The sequence below is a fragment of the Oncorhynchus nerka genome, linkage group LG10 (genome assembly GCF_034236695.1).
Source record: "Oncorhynchus nerka isolate Pitt River linkage group LG10, Oner_Uvic_2.0, whole genome shotgun sequence".
In the NCBI taxonomy this organism is placed as follows: domain Eukaryota; kingdom Metazoa; phylum Chordata; class Actinopteri; order Salmoniformes; family Salmonidae; genus Oncorhynchus; species Oncorhynchus nerka.
Window position 1 is genome coordinate 73,579,418 of NC_088405.1, and position 20,538 is coordinate 73,599,955.

At 42.0% G+C, this 20,538-nt stretch overlaps 3 protein-coding genes across 3 annotated transcripts; 2 read left to right on the forward strand and 1 right to left on the reverse strand.

The window, feature by feature from the left end:
- The first annotated feature begins 56 nt into the window (after positions 1–56).
- Positions 57–8,799, forward strand: LOC115135988 (NADPH--cytochrome P450 reductase-like). The gene is made up of 6 exons (XM_029671272.2): positions 57–732; positions 5,808–5,906; positions 6,195–6,311; positions 6,943–7,061; positions 7,338–7,519; positions 8,416–8,799. The coding sequence occupies exons 2-6, from the start codon at positions 5,848–5,850 to the stop codon at positions 8,593–8,595; spliced, it is 657 nt and encodes a 218-aa protein (XP_029527132.2). The 5' UTR covers positions 57–732; positions 5,808–5,847; the 3' UTR covers positions 8,596–8,799.
- On the forward strand, positions 7,542–14,769 carry LOC135559489 (NADPH--cytochrome P450 reductase-like). Its single transcript, XM_029671273.2, has 5 exons — positions 7,542–8,509; positions 8,800–9,070; positions 9,437–9,582; positions 9,802–9,887; positions 12,550–14,769. Exons 2-5 carry the CDS (start codon positions 8,812–8,814, stop codon positions 12,692–12,694), a joined length of 636 nt encoding a protein of 211 aa, XP_029527133.1. The 5' UTR covers positions 7,542–8,509; positions 8,800–8,811; the 3' UTR covers positions 12,695–14,769.
- Positions 14,770–15,855: 1,086 nt separating this feature from the next.
- On the reverse strand, positions 15,856–18,614 carry rhbdd2 (rhomboid domain containing 2). Its single transcript, XM_065023736.1, has 4 exons — positions 18,099–18,614; positions 17,478–17,882; positions 17,120–17,267; positions 15,856–16,868 (listed from the first exon to the last, which is right to left on the reverse strand). Exons 1-4 carry the CDS (start codon positions 18,283–18,285, stop codon positions 16,379–16,381), a joined length of 1,230 nt encoding a protein of 409 aa, XP_064879808.1. The 5' UTR covers positions 18,286–18,614; the 3' UTR covers positions 15,856–16,378.
- Positions 18,615–20,538: the final 1,924 nt, after the last annotated feature.

Consider the following 20,538-nt stretch of genomic DNA (forward strand, 5'->3'; position numbering starts at 1 on the left):
CAACGCCGGGGGCCGCGGCCACAGAAACCACAATATTTCTGGCACGGCACGGGGCACATGGAGTGGCCGGCTGAGCAGCGGAGAGTGCCAGGCCCCGAATGGGAGTCGCTGGAGGAGTGCAATGAGGGATACCGGAGAGAAGCGTTAGTGAGGAGTATGCTGCAGCGCAGTCGTGCTGAAGAGCGTGTCATCTGTGCCAGCTCCTCGCACTCACCCCGAAGAGCCAGAGACCGTCAGGGAGGTGATGGAGAAGTTGTGAGAGCGAGAGGAGAGAGCTGTTGTGCAGGTGTGTTCTGCTCAACATTCGACATAAAGAGCCTGTCAGAAGTCTGTGCCGGCTCCACGCACCAGGCCTCCAGTGCGCCTCCCCAGTCCGCTCCAGGGCAGGAGCCTTCTTCTGCGCCGGTGCCCAGTCCAGGCACGGCGTCCAGTCTCGCTTCATGGCAGGAGCCTTCCTCTGTGCCGGTGTCCAGGCACGGCGTCCAACCCAGCTCCATGACCGGAGCTCTCCTCTGCGCCGGTGCCCACGCTGCGCCTTGGTCCGTCCATTACAACAACCGTGACAGTTATACTGCACTTTGACTGCAATCTTTTTTTGTAAAGGAGAAAAAAAGTATGCATATTTCCCCCATTTTCCGTTTTCTTGCCAGCCTGAATGGAGAATGTTTTATGTATGAACTGGTCCAAGGGGGATAGGAGTGTATAGCTGGCTGCACACATTCCCTTTGAATGGTAAGATGAAATTACTCATTATCGCCATCTGCAGGCCTTTAGCACCATGTACATAAATGTGAAGCTCATCTGGAGTTACCACAGCCACAAAATCACAAACCTTGGTCTCAGAGATACAACGTTATATTTGAAAAAAAATCTGTGTTATTCCATTTAGTATAATCTGTTACTTTATGTACGGTTATATTACATTTACTAGAGGTATCATAGTAAAAAATGTATCTGGGACACATAAGTATGATATGTTACAATTGGTATGGAGAGTAGGTTGCTTAAGTCAAATTTTGTATTTACATTTATTTTAGTTAACCTTTATTTAACTAGGCAAGTCAGTTTAGAACAAGTTCTTATTTACAATGACGGCCTAGCAAAAGGCCTCTTGCGGATTAAGAAAAACAAAACAGGGTTGTTGGCTGGGGTGAAGGGGTGTGTGTATATTAAGCAAAACTCTAGCAACCAAAATGTTTAGCCTGGTCTCAGAGCAAACTTATTATTTTTAAAATATGTAACTTATTATATTCCAATATGTAACTTTTTGGGAGACCAGACCAAATTCACATAGAAATATGAGTTATAGATCTGTCGATTACTTGAAAGACGCGGTAGATCTGTTCTATATGCTTCCCATTCTTAAATTTCGTTTTGCGTCTTTTGGTTTTGTAAACCAGCTTCAAACAACTGAAAATATAATATTTTTGGTTTTGGAAAATCTATTTCACAGCGGTTTAATGGTAAAATTATTCCCTACACTATACTTGCTTGTTTTGTCAAATAAATGGAAATTAGGCAAACTATTTGAATTTTTGCAACCAGGAAATAATGAAGTGATTTCTGCATAGTGCACCTTAAACAAAAATCCTTGCCACTTCATTTAGTATGATATGTTACTTTATCTTACATTACATTGATTAGACGTAATTTAGTAAACGTAAACCCAGAACATTCAAATTAGTATGATATATTAAGTTTGGTAAAGCAAAAATGAATGTCTAGCAACAAAGGTTGTGTGTTCTAATCTCATCATGAACAACTTTAGCATTTGAGCTAATTTGCAACTTTGCAACTACACTGAACAAAAATATAAACTTAACTTCTAAAGTGTTAGTCCTATGTTTCATGAGCTGAAATAAAATATTCCAGATATGTTCCATATGCACAAAAATAGTATTTGTCTCACATTTTGTGCACACATTTGTTTACATCCCTGTTAGTGAGCATTTCTCCTTTGCCAAGATAATCCACCCACCTGACAGGCATATCAAGAAGCTGATTAAACAGCATTATCACTACACAGGTGCACCTTGTGCTGAGGAAAATAAAAGGCCACTCTAAAATGTGCAGTTTTGTCACACAACACAATGCCACAGATGTTTCAAGTTGAGGGAGCATGCAATTGGCATACTGACTGCAGGAATGTCCACCAGAGCTGTTGCTAGAGAATTTAAAGTACATTTTTCTACCAACATAGTTTTAGAAAATTTGGCAGTACGTCCAACCGGCCTCACAACCACAGATCACGTGTAACTACGCCAGTCCAGGACCTCCGCATCCGGCGTCTTCACCTGTGGGATCGTCTGAGACCAGCCACCCGGACAGCTGATGAAACTGTGGGTTTGCACAACCCTGGAAGCTGAAAGCTGAACATGTCCCAGTTCTTCCATTGCCTGCATACTCACCAGACAAGACACCCATTGAGCATGTTTGGGAGGCTTTGGATCGATGTGTACAACAGCGTGTTCCAGTTCCCGCCAATATCCAGGAACTTCACGCAGCCATTGAAGAGGAGTGGGACAACATTCCACAGGCTACAATCAACACCCGGATCAACTCTATGCAAAGGAGATGTGTGGTGCTGACTGGTTTTCTGATCCACGACCCTACTTAAAAAAAAAAAAAAGTTATCTGTGACCAACAGATGCATATCTTTATTCCCAGTGGTGAAATCCATAGATTAGGGCTATATTAACTGTTATGTTAGACTTCAGTGCGGATTTTAACATCATCAATCATAGTCTGTTGCTGGAAAAACGTATGTGTTACGGCTTTACACCCCCTGCTATATTGTGGATAAAGAGTTACCTAACAGAACACAGAGGGTGTAAGTTAATGGAACCCTCTCCAACAAAATCCAGGTAGAATCAGGAATTCCCAAGGGTAGCTGTCTAGGCCCCTTAATTTTTTCAAACTAAAAACATTGTATTTGGGACAAATCACTAAACCCTAAACCTCAACTAAATCTTGTAATGAATAATGTGGAAATTGAGCAAGTTGAGGAGACTTAACTGCTTGGAGTAACCCTGGATTGTAAATTGTCATGGTCAAAACATATTGATACAACATTAGCTAGGATGGGGAGAAATCTGTCCATAATAAAGCGCTGCTCTGCATTCTTAACAGCACTATCAACAAGGCAGGTCCTACAGGCCCTAGTTTTGTCGCACCTGGACTACTGTTAATTCATGTGGTCAGGTGCCACAAAGAGGGACCTAGGAAAATTGCAATTGGCTCAGAACAGGGAAGCACAGCTGGCCCTTGGCAATACGCAGCGAGCTAACATTAATAATATGCACGTCAATCTCTCCTGGCTCAAAGTGGAGGAGAGATTGACTTCATCACTACTTGTATTTGTGAGAGGTATTGACATGTTGAATGCACCGAGCTGTCTGTTTGAACTACTGGCACACTGCTAGGACACCCATGTATACCCCACAAGACATGCCACCAGAAGTCTCTTCACTGTCCCCAAGTCCAATACAGACTATGGGAGGCGCACAGTACTACATAGAGTCATGGCTACATGTTACTCTATTCCACATCAAGTAACTCATGCAGCAGTAAAATTTTATTTGAAAAAATTATAAAAATACACCTTATGGAACAACAGGGACTGTGAAGCAACACAAACATAGGCACAGATACATGCATACAAACACATGTGTACGTGTGTATAGGGCATAAGTTATCATGTGTCTTGTGGTAGTAGAGTAGGAAATAGCTGATAGGCATCAGCTAAGAGAAGATCATGGGGATCCATAATAAATACAAATACAAACTCAGTAAAATATTTGAAATTGTTGCATGTTGCGTTTATATTTTTGTTCAGTGTACTTACTACTTTTTATCTACTTTGCAACTACTTAGCATGTTAACTAACCCTTCCCCTAACTCTAACCCTTTAATCTAACTCCTAACACTAACCTTAACCTAATCGTATCCCCTGACAGTCAGCCCAGCCAGTGGTGGAAAAAATACCCAATTGTCATACTTGAGTAAAAGTTAAGATACCTTAATAGAAAATGACTCAAGTAAAAGTGAACATCACCCAGTAAAATACTACTTGAGTAAAAGTCTAAAAGTATTTGGTTTTAAATATACTTAAGTATCGAAAGTAAATGTAATTGATAAAATGTACTTAAGTATCAAAAGTAAAAGTATAAATCATTTCAAATTCCTTATATTAAGCCAACCAGATGGCATGATTTTTTTTCTTCTATTTTACGGATAGCCAGGGGACACCCAAACACTCAGACATAATTTACAAACAAAGCATTTGTGTTTAGTGAATCCGCCAGATCAGGTAGTTGGGATGACCCGGGATGTTATCTTGATAAGTGCATGAATTGGACCATTTTCCTGTCCTGCTAAGCATTCCAAAATGTAACATGTACTATAATGAAACAGCAGGGAGCAGGTCTCGAACCCTCGACCTTTGAGCCCGAGGTCCGGTGCGTTATCAACTGTGCCGCAAAAGCATGCTCGTGCGGCAGGGTCGATTTCCGCGCTTATAAACCCAGCTCGTTACAGTACTTTTGGGTGTCAGGGAAAATGTATGGAGTAAAAAGGAAGATTACCACGGATGGCGGTAAGATGTGCCAACATGCTGTGGATTTCTATTCTGTCCCTCTATAAGGCGGAGGATGGTTGTTACATGGACTTCCTCAATTGGGCCCTGAGCAGAGAGCTGCTTTGGACTCTGACATTACTCTTCAGGAGCTTTCCATTTCAGTTATGCAGCTCTCATCAGGCCGAGCCCCTGGCATTGATGGTTTACCATCTGAGTTGTATAACAACTTTTGGGGGTCTATTGGGGGGATTTTTTATGAAGTGCGGTGTGAATCTTTCAATGAGGGTTCTCTTCCTGTATCCTGTCAACATGCTGTGAGTTTCAAGTTCTTTGGTGTCCACATCACCAACGATCTATCATGGTCCAAACACACCAAGACAGTCATGAAGAGGGCACGACAAAACCTTTTCCCCTCAGGAGACTGAAAACATTTGGTCTGGGTGCCCAGATCCTCAAAAAGTTCTACAGCTGCACCATCGAGAGCATCCTGACCGGTTGAATCACCGCCTGGTATGGCCACTGCTCTGCATCTGACCGTAAGGCGCTACAGAGGGTAGTGTGTACGGGCCAGTGCATAACTGGAGCCAAGCTTCCTGCAATCCAGGACCTCTACAATAGGCGGTGTCAGAGGAAAAGCCCATAAAATTGTCAGAGACTCCAGTCACCCAAGTCATAGACTGTTTTCTCTGCTACCTCACGGCAAACAGTACTGGAGCGCCCCGTCTAGGACCAAAAGGCTCGTTAACAGCTTCTACCCCCAAGCCATAAGACTGCTGAACAATTCATCTCAAATGGCCACCATTTATTTACATTGACACCCCCTTCCATTTGTTCCACTTGCTGTTATTATCTATGCATAGCCACTTCACCCCTACCTACATGCACAAATTACCTCAACTAACCTGTACCTCTGCACACTGACTCGGTACCGGTACCCCCTGTATATAGCCTCGTTATTGTTATGCTATTGTGTTACTTTTTATTATTTTTTACTTTAGTGTATTTGGTAAATATTTTCTTAACATTTCTTGATCTGCACTGCTTGTAAGTAAGCATTTCACGGTAAGATCTACACTTGTTGTATTCGGCGCATGTGACAAATAAAGTTTGATTTGATATCGGTCCTTAGCTGCACTGATGGGTTATTTTTAGACTTCAAAGGTGTGTGATCATGAGTGGTGGAGATGCAGAGCAGGAAGTAACCACCTGTCCGTTTCTTCCTCTCCTTTAGCAACCAGCAGTACGAGTTGGTGTTTCCAACTGATATCAACATGAAAAAGATGTATACTGGGGAGATGGGTCGCCTCAAGAGCTTTGAGACCCAGAAACCGTGAGTTGACAACTTCACTCACACAGGCGTAATGACAGAGCTGTGTTGTCATGGAACGGAATTAATAGATTATGATTGTTGTTCAGGGCAATAAAGGGATGACTGTTGTCATGACGCTGACATGATTCTCACCATCTCCCCAATGCCAACAGCAAAGACAGGGTGCATCTCAATAGTCTAGTCTAAATGATATTTTCCTTCATCTGCACTGATCTGAGAGAACTAGACAGGTGTAAACTAAATCCTGAAATGGCTTTGTGATAACTCCAGTATTATTTGTCATTGGAGGCCTTTTGATGCTAAGAACCCCTACTTGGCCACGGTAGCGGTTAACCGCCAGCTGAACCAAGCCGGCGACCGAAATCTGATGCATCTAGAGCTGGACATCTCAGGCTCACAAATCAGGTATCTGCTCTTTTATTAATATTTTATATGAAAAGTCCTATGCCATTAAAGGTCCAATGCAGTTGTTTTTATCTCAATATCAAATCATTTCTGGGTAACAATTAAGTACCTTACTGTGATTGTTTTCAATTAAAATAGTCAAAAATAAACATTTCCCAAGCAAGAATTTTGCTAAGACTGTCTGGTCTGGAAAACAGAAAATATTGTTAGGTATGGAACTCTCTTATTGGGCTATTAACCAATTTACAACCTGGTGATGGCAGGCCAAAGCTCCATCCCACATTTCAGGCAGTCTTTGCAAACAGCTCTTACACTAAAAGGGCATTATCATTTTCACAATTTCACAGTATTATTCCAACGTCAAAGTGTGGAAATATAAATAAAACATAGGAAAATCACATTTTTGTCTGCAGAGGGCCTTTAAATATAATGCATTTCTGCCTTCCTATGCCTACTGCATTACTTCTGTCTGCTAACAAGTGTCAAGTTGGTTAATCAATTTAATTTAATTTTTCACACACTGGCAAAAAGCATGTAAATATCTTGTATATGTAATGACATTTGCTTGTTAGATAAATACAGTGGGAAGTCTTGTTCATCCATCTCCCCCTGTCTTTCTCCTTCCCTGTAGATATGACTCTGGGGACCACGTTGCTGTTTACCCCATTAATGACGTGTCAATAGTGAACAGAATAGGCCAGATCCTGGATGCCGACCTGGACACTGTTATCTCTCTCAACAACCTTGAAAGTCAGTTCTAAATCATGGCTCAGGGACATGATGTGAGCTACTTTGCATCTGTATTTGCATTGGAGTAGTTATTTTTTCCATTGGCATTTTCCATAATATTTGGTTGCAATATAATGCACATGAGCTAGAGGTTGAAAAGATACTGTTGCACACGTTGTCAACTAAACCATGTGGTCCACCATTAACAACCAAAATGGATGCAGTGGCCTCAAAATAAAGAGAACTTGAATCTTAAACAATGATGCTGATAAGATTCTTCATCTGTGTGTGTTTCAGAGGAGTCCAATAAGAAGCACCCATTCCCGTGTCCGACAACGTACCGCACGGCTCTGACCCACTATTTGGACATCACCAACCCCCCTCGCACCAACGTCCTGTTTGAGCTGGCCCAGTACGCCACCGACCCCAAGGACCAGGACATCCTGCGTAAGATGGCCTCCGCCTCCCCCGAGGGCAAGGTTGGCACCCCTCAAACCTCTGACTGACTGACACTCCACTGCCCACCCAGAAATGCATGCTGTCAATAGGTTTGAATAACTGTAAATGCTCTGTATCAATGAGCATGGTTACATCCATACAATAATGTGATTATTGTGGATAGTCAGGTTAATATAATAGTTTGTTTAAAACGTTTACATGCTTTGCAAGAAGAACGATTTCCCTAATAATCCTGTTTGTATGGACACATCTGACATCAGTCTACTTGATGGGACTTTTGATGAATGCTGAAAATCACCAATCAAATTAAACGTTCTACTACAGTGACCATGTTATTTTTGTTCAGACTATTTGATTCAGACATATAAAGTTTGTATGTGAAAACTATTTATAAGATGCATACTTTCAGTTTTTTCGAACTCACTTCACTCGAGCATAAGAGAGAAGCTTGCGCTACCCGCTGCTGACGCCACCCGCTGCTGACGCCACCCGCTGCTGACGCCACCCGCTGCTGACGCCACCCGCTGCTGACGCCACCCGCTGCTGACGCTACCCGCTGCTGACGCTACCCGCTGCTGACGCTACCCGCTGCTGACGCCACCCGCTGCTGACGCCACCCGCTGCTGACGCTACCCACTGCTGGCACATGTGCAGATCAAATACCCCACTGGAATGCCAACTTAGCTGTTTACATGTCCTAATATTTAGAAAAGATTGCTCAGAAAACCAGGTGTTTTAATCTGCGTATGCTTACTTCCATTATGACCTTACGCCGATTAAGATAAACAGAGTTAGGTGTTTACATGACGAATGCCGTACTCTGCCTTCTGCCATAATCAGTTTAATATTGAATTATTAGTGTGTATGTGAACATACTCAATGGAGAGTAACTGTTGTCTGTCTGTCTCTCTGTCAGGGTCTGTACCAGAGCTTGGTGCTGGATTCTCAGAGGAACATCCTGGCTGTGTTGGAGGACATGCCGTCCCTCCACCCTACCATAGACCACCTGTGTGAGCCGCTGCCCCGCCTACAGGCTCGCTACTACTCCATCGCCTCCTCTGGCGAGTTGAGACCCACTATTAGAAAAAAAGAATAATACGTTGTCCATTTTAGGGAGAAATATATATTTGTACGGCAGAGCCCATGAAGGGAGAGCAATATAGGAGTTCAGGATATGATACCAGGAATCTGAGAACAGCAGACCTGTTATTGCCAGTTCAGTTCCCACTTTTTCAGTTATTTGTTTCTTTATTTCATTTCTTTATGTTTACTTAATAACTGTGTATTGTGTTGATGTCAGGTGTACTCCGACATGGTGAGCATCTGTGCGGTGGTGGTGGAGTTCCAGACCAGCACAGGGCGGAGCTTCAAGGGAGTGGCCACCAACTGGCTGAAGAACAAGTTGGTGGTGACGGACAACGGCCACAAGGCCACGGTGCCCATGTACGTCCGCAAGTCCCAGTTCCGGCTGCCCTTCAAGGCCAGCAACCCGGTGGTGATGATTGGGCCCGGCACAGGCATCGCCCCCTTCATGGGCTTCCTCCAGGAGAGAGGCTGGATGAAGGAGCAAGGTAACCAGCTAGGGAGGAAGAAAGCCTGGGCCTCGTCTGGCATCTAAGTCTACTTATTGAATTGGAAAATTGAAATGTGTCCAGAGTGTGGATTTTCTGGTATTTTGTGATTTTGAAGAACATCTGTTAAAACAGAAGTGTTTGGCTTGTGCATAGAATAGATGGAGTCCACAGCAAGCAAGTCTCCATGTTCTACTGTAAATTAGGTTGACCTGAATTTGTTTTCAACAAGTATCTTTTAATATGTTAGCATAAGGGAAAAGAGTGCCAGTGTGACACAGTTTCACATCAAGAGTGTGTACTTACCTGGTAAAATAAGGGTAAAATAAAATAAGTAAATAAAAGAGTGTGTTGTTTTTCTATCAGGGAAGGATGTCGGCGGGACGATACTGTACTTCGGCTGTCGCCACAGATATCAGGACTTAATGTACCAGCAGGAACTGGAAGAGTTTGAGAAGGTGGGCGTGCTGACTCAGCTCAACGTGGCCTTCTCCAGAGACCAAGAGGAGAAGGTAACACAGCACACCTTAACTTCTCTGTCAGCTCTGAGGCGTTAACTATGGGATAAGATTCAATACACTCTTATCTATCAATGACTTAGATAAGATACAATTGTTGATACTTCCTATGATTCGTATTGCCTTAAGAACCTGCAGACTTCAAGAGAATGTATTTTGTATCACTTAAATGAATTATTCAGTTAGGCTAATTGTTTGATTATCCATTCTCAGGTGTACGTCCAGCATCTCCTGAAGAAGAACAATGAACACCTGTGGAAGCTGATCCATACTGACAATGCTCACATCTACATTTGTGGGTAAGAACCATTTCAGACCAGCTGTATATGTATAGTGTCTTCAGAAAGTATTCATACCCCTTCAATCAATCAAATTTCAATCACATTTATTTATAAAACCCTTCTTACATCAGCTGATGTCACCATGTGCTGTACAGAAACCCAGCCTAAAACCCCAAACAGCAAGCAATGCAGGTGTAGAAGCACGGTGGCTAGGAAAAACTCCCTAGAAAGTCCAGAACCTAGGAAGAAATGATTCTACATTTTGGAATTATTCCACATTTTGTTGTGAGGCTGAATTTAAAATGGATTAAATATATTTTTTAATTCACCCATCTATACACAATAACCCATAATGACAAAGTTTTTAGAAATGTTTGCTAATTTATTGAAAATTATATTCAGAAATATCTCATTTACATAAGTATTCACACCACTGAGTCAATACATATTAGAACCACCTTTGGCAGCGATTACAGCTGTGCGTCTTTCTGGGTAAGTCTCTCTAAGAGCTTTGCACACCTGTATTGTACAATATTTGGACATTATTCCTTTTAAAATTCTTCAAGTTCTGTTAAGTTGGTTGATGATCATTGCTAGACAGCCATTTTGAAGTCTTGCCATAGATTTTCAAGCCGATTTCAAAACTGTAATTAGGCCACTCAGGAACATTCAATGTCGTCTTGGTAAGCAACTCCAGTGTATATTTGGCCTTGTGTTTAAGGTTATTGTCGTACTGAAAGGTGAATTTGTCTCCCAGTGTCTGTTGAAAAGCAGACTGAACCAGGTTTTCCTCTCGGATTTGCCTATGCTTAGCTCTATTCCATTTATTTTTATCCCCCAAAATTCCCTAGTCCTTGCCGAAGATAAGCATACCCATAACATGATGCAACCACCACCATTCTTGAAAATATGAAGAGGGGTACTCCGTGATGTTTGGGAAAAATCCAACATAACATGTAACGCTTTCTTTTCAGGACAGTTCATTTCCTTTCCTCATTTTTTGCAGTTTTACTTTAGTGCCTTGTTGCAAACAGAATGCGTGTTTTGGGAAATTTGTATTCTGTGCAGGCTTCCTTCTTTACTCTGTCATTTAGGTTAGTATTGTGGAGTAATTAAAATGTTGTTGATCCATCCTCAGTTTTCTCCTGTCACAGCCGGCAACTGAGTTAGGAAGGACGCATGTATCTTTGTAGTGACTAGGTGTATTGATACACCATCCAAAGTGTATTTAATAACTTCACCATGCTCAAAGGGATATCAAATGTCTGCTTTTTTATTTTTACCCATCTACCAATAGGTGCCCTTCTCTGCGAAGCATTGGAAAACCTCCCTCGTCTTTGTGGTGAATCTGTGTTTGAAATTCACTGCTTGACTGAGGGACCTTACAGATCATTGTATGTGTGGGGTACAAAGATGAGGTAGTCATTCAAAAATCATGTTCAACACTATTATTGCACACACAGTGAGTCCATACATCTTATTATGTGAGTTGTTAAGCACATTTTTACTCCTGAACTTATGTAGGCTTGCCATAACAAAGGGGTTGAACACTTATTGACTCAAGATATTTGAGCTTTTCATTCTTTATAGCTTTCTAAATATTTCTAAAAACATAATTCCACTTTGACATTATGGGGTATTGTATGTAGGCCAGTGACAGAAAATCTACATTTATTCAATTTTAAATTCAGGCTGTAACACAACAAAATCTAATCAAATCAAATGTATTTATATAGCCCTTCTTACATCAGCTGATATCTCAAAGTGCTGTACAGAAACCCAGCCTAAAACCCCAAACAGCAAGCAATGCAAGTGTAGAAGCACGGTGGCTAGGAAAAACTCCCTAGAAAGGCCAAAACCTAGGAAGAAACCTAGAGAGGAACCAGGCTATGTGGGGTGGCCAGTCCTCTTCTGGCTGTGCCGGGTGGAGGTTATAACAGAACATGCCCAAGATGTTCAAATGTTCATAAATGACCAGCATGGTCGAATAATAATAAGGCAGAACAGTTGAAACTGGAGCAGCAGCACAGTCAGATGGACTGGGGACAGCAAGGAGTCATCATGTCAGGTAGTCCTGGGGCATGGTCCTAGGGCTCAGGTCCTCCGAGAGAGAGAAAGAAAGAGAGGAGAGAATTAGAGAACGCACACTTAGATTCACACAGGACACCGAATAGGACAGGAGAAGTACTCCAGATATAACAAACTGACCCTAGCCCCCCGACACATAAACTACTGCAGCATAAATACTGGAGGCTGAGACAGGAGGGGTCAGGAGACACTGTGGCCCCATCCGAGGACACCCCCGGACAGGGCCAAACAGGAAGGATATAACCCCACCCACTTTGCCAAAGCACAGCCCCCACACCACTAGAGGGATATCTTCAGCCAACACCTTACCATCCTGAGACAAGGCTGAGTATAGCCCACAAAGATCTCCGCCATGGCATAACCCAAGGGGGGCGCCAACCCAGACAGGATGACCACATCAGTGAATCAACCCACTCAGGTGATGCACCCCTTCCAGGGACGGCATGAGAGAGCCCCAGTAAGCCAGTGACAGCCCCTGTGGGTGTGAATACTTTCTGAAGACACTGTAAATGCTTTGAGGGTTTTTTGAAAAGGAAAATCCATCATTATTGTGTGCCCTCTGTAAATATGGCTTCCACTTGTCTTGTCCTAGGGATGCTCGGAACATGGCGCGGGACGTGCAGAATGCCTTCTATGATATTGCTGAGGAGGTGGGAGGCCTCACACACACACAGGCTGTGGCTTACATCAAGAAGCTGATGACAAAGGGCTGCTACTCTCAGGATGTGTGGAGCTAAAGAAGATGAAGCTAATGTTACATCACACACTCATAAACCCCTATGTTAACCTAATTAATTCTGGTGGAGGGTGAGTGGTAACGGTGAACTGTTTTAGGTCAGCACATAATCACTAAATGGAAAGACGTATGGATGAATGTTTGTTGTACTTATTGTTTTGGTGTGTAATCGGTGCATTTCGGCACCGTAATCAACTTCAGTGGGAAAATGCTCACCTTCGATGAGAACTGGCATGCTGGAGAAGTGTGCTCTGCACAGATTAATCCCAGTTTCAACTGTACTGGGCAGATGGCAGACAGCGTGTATGGGGTGGAGTTATGGTATGGGCAGGCAGGCAGGCAGGCATAAGCTACTGACAACAAACACAATTGCATTTTATCGATGGCAATTTGAATGCACAGAGATACCGTGACGAAGTCCTGAGGGCCATTGTCCTGCCATGTTTCAGCATGAAAATGCATGAACCCATGTCACATGGATCGGTACACCATTTCTGGAAGCTGAAAATGTACCAGTTATTCGATGGCCTGCATACTCACCAGACATGTCACCCATTGAGCAGACTTGGGATGCTCTGGATTGACATGTATGACAGTTTTTTCCAGTTTCTGCCAATATCCAGCAACTTCGCACAGCCAATGAAGAAGAGTGGGACAAAATTCCACAATCAACAGCCTGATCAACACTATGTGAAGGAGATGTCACGCTGCATGATGCAAATGGTGGTCACACTAGATACTGACTGGTTTCCTGATCCACACCCCTACTTTTTTTGACAGACACATATCTGTATTCCCAGTCATGTGAAATCCAAAGATTAGGGCCTAATTTATTTATTTAAATTGAATGATTTCCTTTTGAACTGTAACTCAGTAAAATCTTTGAAATTGTTGCATGTTGCGTTTATATTTTTGTTCAGTGTACATTTGGTCCATGCGCTCCTTTTAATGTTATGGACATTTTTGGAATAAACCAATTTGTTTTTTAAATAAACAGAGTGCAGACCTTCACTGTTTCCCATCAGATTAGAAAAGTTGGAGATATTATACATTGAATGTTACACATTGTTTTTGTAAGTGTAATTAGGAGTAAACAGAGGTGATTATGATATGAAATATTACCTCTGGACGTTTATCATGCTGTGAAGTACCCACAAGGTGAAAACATATACATATATATTGTCAATTAACTTATCTGAAATGTCTAAGGCATTGAAAGCAGTTTATATTTGCCTCTATGTATTTACAAGTTCAACATGGCTGACTATTCAGATGCACAAAGGTTGTGAGAGAGCAGTGCAAGATTAGTCAAATATGCAAACTAGTAGCATATTCATATTGTACCATACTATACAATTCATACATTCAAATTGCAGTAACTGTTTAGTCATTGAGCCTTGTTCTTCATCGGTTCATTACAGAAAAGGTATTCGATTAAATGGTGGTTTACTGTAAAAAATGCCCAGGTGTTTTTTTTCTCATCCTCTCCGACTGTAAGGCTCAGTGCCTACTAGTTATGTTTAGCTGGACACTACCTCGGCATTTAGGCAATGCAAAATGTGTTGTATGGTATGTGCACTTGCAGTCAACATGAATACATCTATTGAGTTTGAGTTTATTTTTTACAGGGACAGTGCACATTAATCAACGTTTCAGTAAAAGTGCCGGTTTTAGCCAGCCGGCTAATTATTGTAATTTATGTGTGTTCTGATAATCACTAATTCTGGTAGAACTTTATGTATTTTATTTTATTATGCTGATGGTTGAAAGCCTAATTACAAATGTTCAGCAGTCTATCATTTTAGCATGTCATTTTGTGTTTCTTTTAATATAAAAACCCCTCAACTATTGTAGTGATACAGAATCAAATATGACATGGTACATGTCATTTAAAAAAGAAATGTGCCTTTTTACATTTTTCTCTTGCATTACTGATATCGTATAATGTGTTACATGACTCTTACCACTTGATCCAGTTTTATATGCAAAATATATATTTGTATATGAACAGTATAAGTTTAAAGAATGCATTTGTAAATAAATAATAAATGGAGATCATTGATTTCCTTTATTTAGTCTTGGTTGTCATTTATGGCTTCTCTTTCCTGTGCACAACTAGTTCATTTTTCAAAGATGACTTCATAATCTGCCCTTGTAGCCCACTCTGGATCATCTCACCCACTTGTCCCCTGCCTTTCAATCGACAGTCATTTTGAACGATCCATTGCAAAACAAACTGCATGTAATGGATCTAATTTAGTGCTGAGTGGATGCTATTTTAATTTAAGTACAATGAACAAAGGTATAAATGCAACAATTTCAAAGATTTTACTGGAGTTACAGTTCATATAAGGAAATCAGTCATTTGAAATAAATTCATTAGGCCCTAATCTATGGATTTCACATGATTGGGAGCATGCCAGTGGCCATAGAAGGTGAGCATTTGTCCACTGAGGTCAGTTACAACGCTGAATGCAGTCAGGTCAAGACCCTGGTGAGGATGACGAGCAACCAGATGACCTTCCCTGGGATGGTTTCTGGCAGTTAGTGCAGAAATTATTTGGTTGTGCAAACTCAGTTTCATAAGGTGGCTGTCAGACAATCCCGCAGGTGAAGAAGCTAACTGTGGAGGTCCTGGGCTGGCATGGTTACACGTGGTCTGCGGATGTGAGGCCGGTTGGACGTACTGCCAAATTCTCTAAAACGACGTCGGAGTTGGCCTACGGTAGAGAAATTAACTTTAAAATCTCTGGTAACAGCTCTGGTGGACATTCCTGCAGTCAGCATGCAGGAATTGCAAGCTCCCTCAAAATGTAGCATTGTGTTGTGTGACAAAACTGCACATTTTAGAGTGACCTTTTAGTGTCCCCAGCACAAAGTGCACCAGTGTAATGAGCATCCTGTTGAATCAGCTTCTTGATATGCCACACCTGTCAGGTGGGTGGATTATCTTGGCAAAGGAGAAATGGCCAATAACAGGGATTTCATCAAATTTGTGAAATAAGCTTTTTGTACGTTTGGAAAATTTCTGAAATGATTGATTTCAGCTCATGAAACATTGGACCAACACTTTACATGTTGCGTTTATATTGTTGTTCAGTGTAGTTAAGGGTGATTAAAATATCCTACCCGTTTGAAGTAAAAACAGTTATTTACTAAGGGTTTTGAAAAATGTTGTTTTAATCTAGGTTGTATAAATCAAGAATACCAAGAGATTTGTCTACTGTATGTGTAAAAAACATATAGTACAAAACACACAAGCCAAAAGGAGGTCTTTACAATCAGCTGACAATCAAAGCTTTCTTGCATTGATTTGACCTTGAACATTCAGAGCCTGCTTGTGTATTCAAACCAAAAACATGAAGAAAAAGTGGACCTTCAAGTACTGCCTCAAACCACTTGTCCAAGCATATTACATCTCAATGTATAACATGAGACAGAAAACACACTGAATGACAACTATGGGCTCGATTAAATCTGTATCGCCAAAGTTCAGACTATAGCGGTTTATAACCACACTGACATAATTAGTTTTATGTTATTAGTTATACCATGAGTTGATGTTTTTACAATGATTGTTGAAAATAGAGCACTTGAAATGTAAAGGTAATTTCCGGTCTTCGAGAACATTGCCTTTGAAGTTCAATCAAGCTATAGCGAGTTTTGGTGTTACTGATTGAAGTCATCAATCTGTCAGTGAAGACACAGGTGCTCCTGGATGAACCGTCACAGATTCTGTTAGTGACTCCGGCATGTTTGCTGTGAAACTCTGGGGGACACTGACAGACACAGACAGTGGACTGAGGTGGGAATGTTGAGAATGTGGATGTTGAGCCACTGGAGCCCAGTGACTGCTGGTTTGAGAGGCAGATGCATGCCCATGACTGAGTCCATGGCCAAAGCTGTGTTCATGACTATGTCCATGACCTTGGCTGTGGCTGCAGCTGTGTCCATGTTTGTGACCATGTCCGTGACTTGGCCCAAAGCTATCCTTGATGCCATATCCATGGTTGTGTCCGTAATAACCTGAGAGCTGAACAGGGCTCCCCTGTGTATAGTAGGAGTGGGCCCAGCCTTCAAATGTCTTTGGTGTGGTCTCAGTAGCCTGTAGGTTGGATGTAGAGGACACTGGAGCGTAGGCTTGGACTGGGTAGGAGCCTGGGGTTGGAATGATTCTGCAATCAATGAGAACATAGACAGATTTCAGAGAGCTTCTCTATACCAGTGATTCTCTATCTAATCATGGGGGACCACTAGGTGCCTATTGTAAAGTATTCAATTACAGCTGAGGATCATCTATTATAACTGCACCTCATTATACTGTTACAAGTACATCATGTGCTCTGGCTTGCACACAGCAAATGTTATTTAATGACCTCTTGTCTTGTCTGATAAATGATGGTTCTGGTGCTTTCTCAGTACTCACGGTGGGTGGACCGTCTTCCTTCTCGCCTCTATTGATGCAGGGACATACAGGACACCAATGTTCCTCAGCAGCCTGAAAGGCATCTTCTTGTCCAGCACTGATGCCCTGGCATCGGACATGTTCAGAAGTGAGAGCAAGCCCTTTCCGTCTGTGTCACCAGTGCAAGTTAAGGAGAATGTGTGAAGCAAGATTTTTTTGAAACAAACATGCCATAATGTTTAACAGCAGGACTCATATACAACACCTATATCCTAATAACACTTAACTACACTACTAAGCACACTTATAAAGCTGTGAGATACTGTAGAGGAGCGTGTCACATTTATTTTGAACCGCAATGAGGTTGAAGTTAGGATACAGATCCCCCCTACGATGATGGCGATGACATTACAAAGGAAGACAGTGTGTGGGACCAAAAGTGTTATGATTAACAGAAACAGCCAGGGCAGGGCTAACATGGGTACAGTGACCCCGAAAAGAAAGCCCTTAACCATACGGGAGTGCACTGTGGCCATACCCATAAGGGAGAGGGATACTGGAATGAACCCCTCCACCTGGTTCTGGGCAGATGCACCAAACAGTAGCAGACCCAGTATGCTGTACAACACCCCTGTGCTGATAGAGAGCAGGAGAAACATGAAGAGGAACCGAACAGTGCCCACACTCTTCTCAATGCCACCACAGAGGGGCCCCAGAACCCCAATACTGAGGAGTAGCTGGGTCACTGACTTGTGGTGGAAGGAGTATGTGATGAGCTTGTGCACTGGAAAGGAAGAGGAAAAGGTTTAAAACATACATAATATAGTTGACAGATATAAACATGCCGTGATGTGTTGTAGCTTGCTGCTGTAGTCTACTGGCACCGTCGGTTACGTTAGCTATACGTTTGAGGACGCTAGCTAACGTTACAACACTCCCATTCAAAGTAGCTACCGAGCATATGATTGTTGATTCACTCAGCCCCTCCTAGATAACTTACCATGACCATTGCCAAAAACTGTCGTTCCAAGACTGAAGACATCCTCTGATAAACCGAAAAATGTAGTGACAGTAAACAAAACAAATGATACTATAATGACAGAAACAATCCCACTCGTGAGCATGAACTCAGGAGTAAAACTCTTGAACCTCTGAACCATATCTTTTAAAACTATTCGGGAGATCATTTTGATGCCCAGTGCATATTTTTCAAACTAGTACTTGGATAATCAATGAACTTTTATACAAAATTGCAGTACCCTTTAGCCAGAGTATAGCTTGCTAGCTAGCGGTTCCCAATAGCTAACACAGCCACAAAGTAATAATGGCTATGTCGTAAAAACTTAATGAACAAAATAAGCTTTTTGGTCTTATTTTAAGGTTGTGGCATTGGGTTAGCAGTATGAATAAGTTTAAAATCCGATTTTAAGAAGATGAATTGTAGAAATATGCGAACAAGCTTGCTCAGCCAAAACAAATGTCCTGGACTTCCGCATTTCAATTATCACAACCTCAAAGTTGCACAGATCATCACCTACTGCATTTGAAGACACTGCCACCTACTGACATGTGCCTCAAATGTGATTATCAAAGAGTCCTCAACAGCCATTTGAGTTAGATAGCTACATGTATTTGATTTGACAGTTATAAATTACATCCAGGGGGAAAATAACACCAGTCCGGTCCCTTACACGCCTTTCTTGTGACGTATTATGCGGTGACCTGTGTGACGTAACCAAGCATCAATTCGCTACATGAACTGTGTTCAGCTTTGATATCAACAGTACAATCTCTTTCTTCAATCAGCTTGTTTCAGCTAATCTTTTGCCGCATAGTCTGCCCTAGCTGACGCTGTGTAGAGAATACTACGATTGGAAACGGTTGGTTAGACCCGTTCGCACTGCACAAGGTGATTTGGAGTTTAGAATGTCTGGTAGGCTCTTACATTCTTTGGGGAGGTCCCAAATGTCACCCTGTAGTGTAGTACTTTTGACCTGTGCCCAGTGGGCTCAGATCAAAATAAGTGCGCTATATAGGGAATGGCGTGCCATTTGTCTGTGTGTGTGTGTTAGGATATGTTTTGTGCCAATCAATTGATGAAAATGTATCCCTCAGAAAGCAAGATGGATCGTAGTGATGAGAGAATCAGAAGAGCTTTAAGGCGCCGCCCTTATGTGGTAAATACCTATTTATTTACTTTGTGTTCTGTCTTTGTTATCACATTTTAAATTGAGTGTTGTGTTGACAGTTGAATCCAGTGAGGGTGAACTCCCTGATTCTGCGATGTGGCCAACCGGTAAGGTGCACAGAAGACCAAGGCCTGTAAGTCAAATCCGACCTGAAAACAATTACACATAAACATTACTTATGCTCCATGTACAAACTGCAGTTATCACAATAAAAGCAACTGCAGATATCCCTCCCCATCTAAACTCATTTGAAATTGAATGCTCTCTTGACAGTCTACTTCAGCGCAGACCCCTCAGATCCACAAAAGGCCTGTAAGTCACATTCAAATCAACCACATAACAGTAGCTACTTAAATGATTTATTGATAGCTACATCATTTATTTCCAAGGCCAAAATGAGCAAAATATGTTTTACTTTTCACAGCCAATCATTGAGAACTGTGGGCAAGAACAGACATCTGGGGATGGACGGGACATGAATTCAGAGCCTCTCAGCCAGGTCAGACATCTCTGCTGTTCCCATAGAGATCAATCTGTTGATTGAAATGGCAATTTTGGTTGGCTTGGTTGAATTGACAATCCTTCATTGGAAATGCTAAAGAATCCTACAGTATGGAAGGTCTTTAGTCCCATCCCTAATGTTATGGGAGTTGCATTTATTGCATTTCAATCCACTTGCATTTTCAATTACCCATGAATTACTCACTACTTGTACAAGTATGTTGGATTGCCTAAATATTCAACATTTTCTTGGCAGTCAATGCCAGTGAATTCCATGGCTGCCCTAAGTACATGCCTTTGTCTGTCTCCTCAGTCTGGAAGGGTGACTCGACTGATGGAGAGAAATTATGATGGGGTGATCTCATCCTCCAACTCTGATGACATCTCTATCTACTCCTTCACTGACTGTGAATCTGAGGTAAGAGAGTTGTACACCATAGATGTGTTGAGTGATATGACTGTGAAGAGAATAGTCTCAGACTAATTGACTCTGATACACAGTCTGATGAGGATCATGAAAGGAGGACACCACCGCTGATAGTGAAGGATAAGGAGGATGGAAAGGTGACAAAGTTTGAAGTGAGGGAAATGGTAGAGGACGACAATCTGTCTCTCCACTCCTTGGATGATTCAGACTTTCTGGTATGTTCTGCACCATGTATTTGAGTAACTCTTTGACTGAATGTGGAAAATGGACTATGACCAACTAGCTCTCTGACACAGTGTGATAATGGCAATGATGCCTCTGCT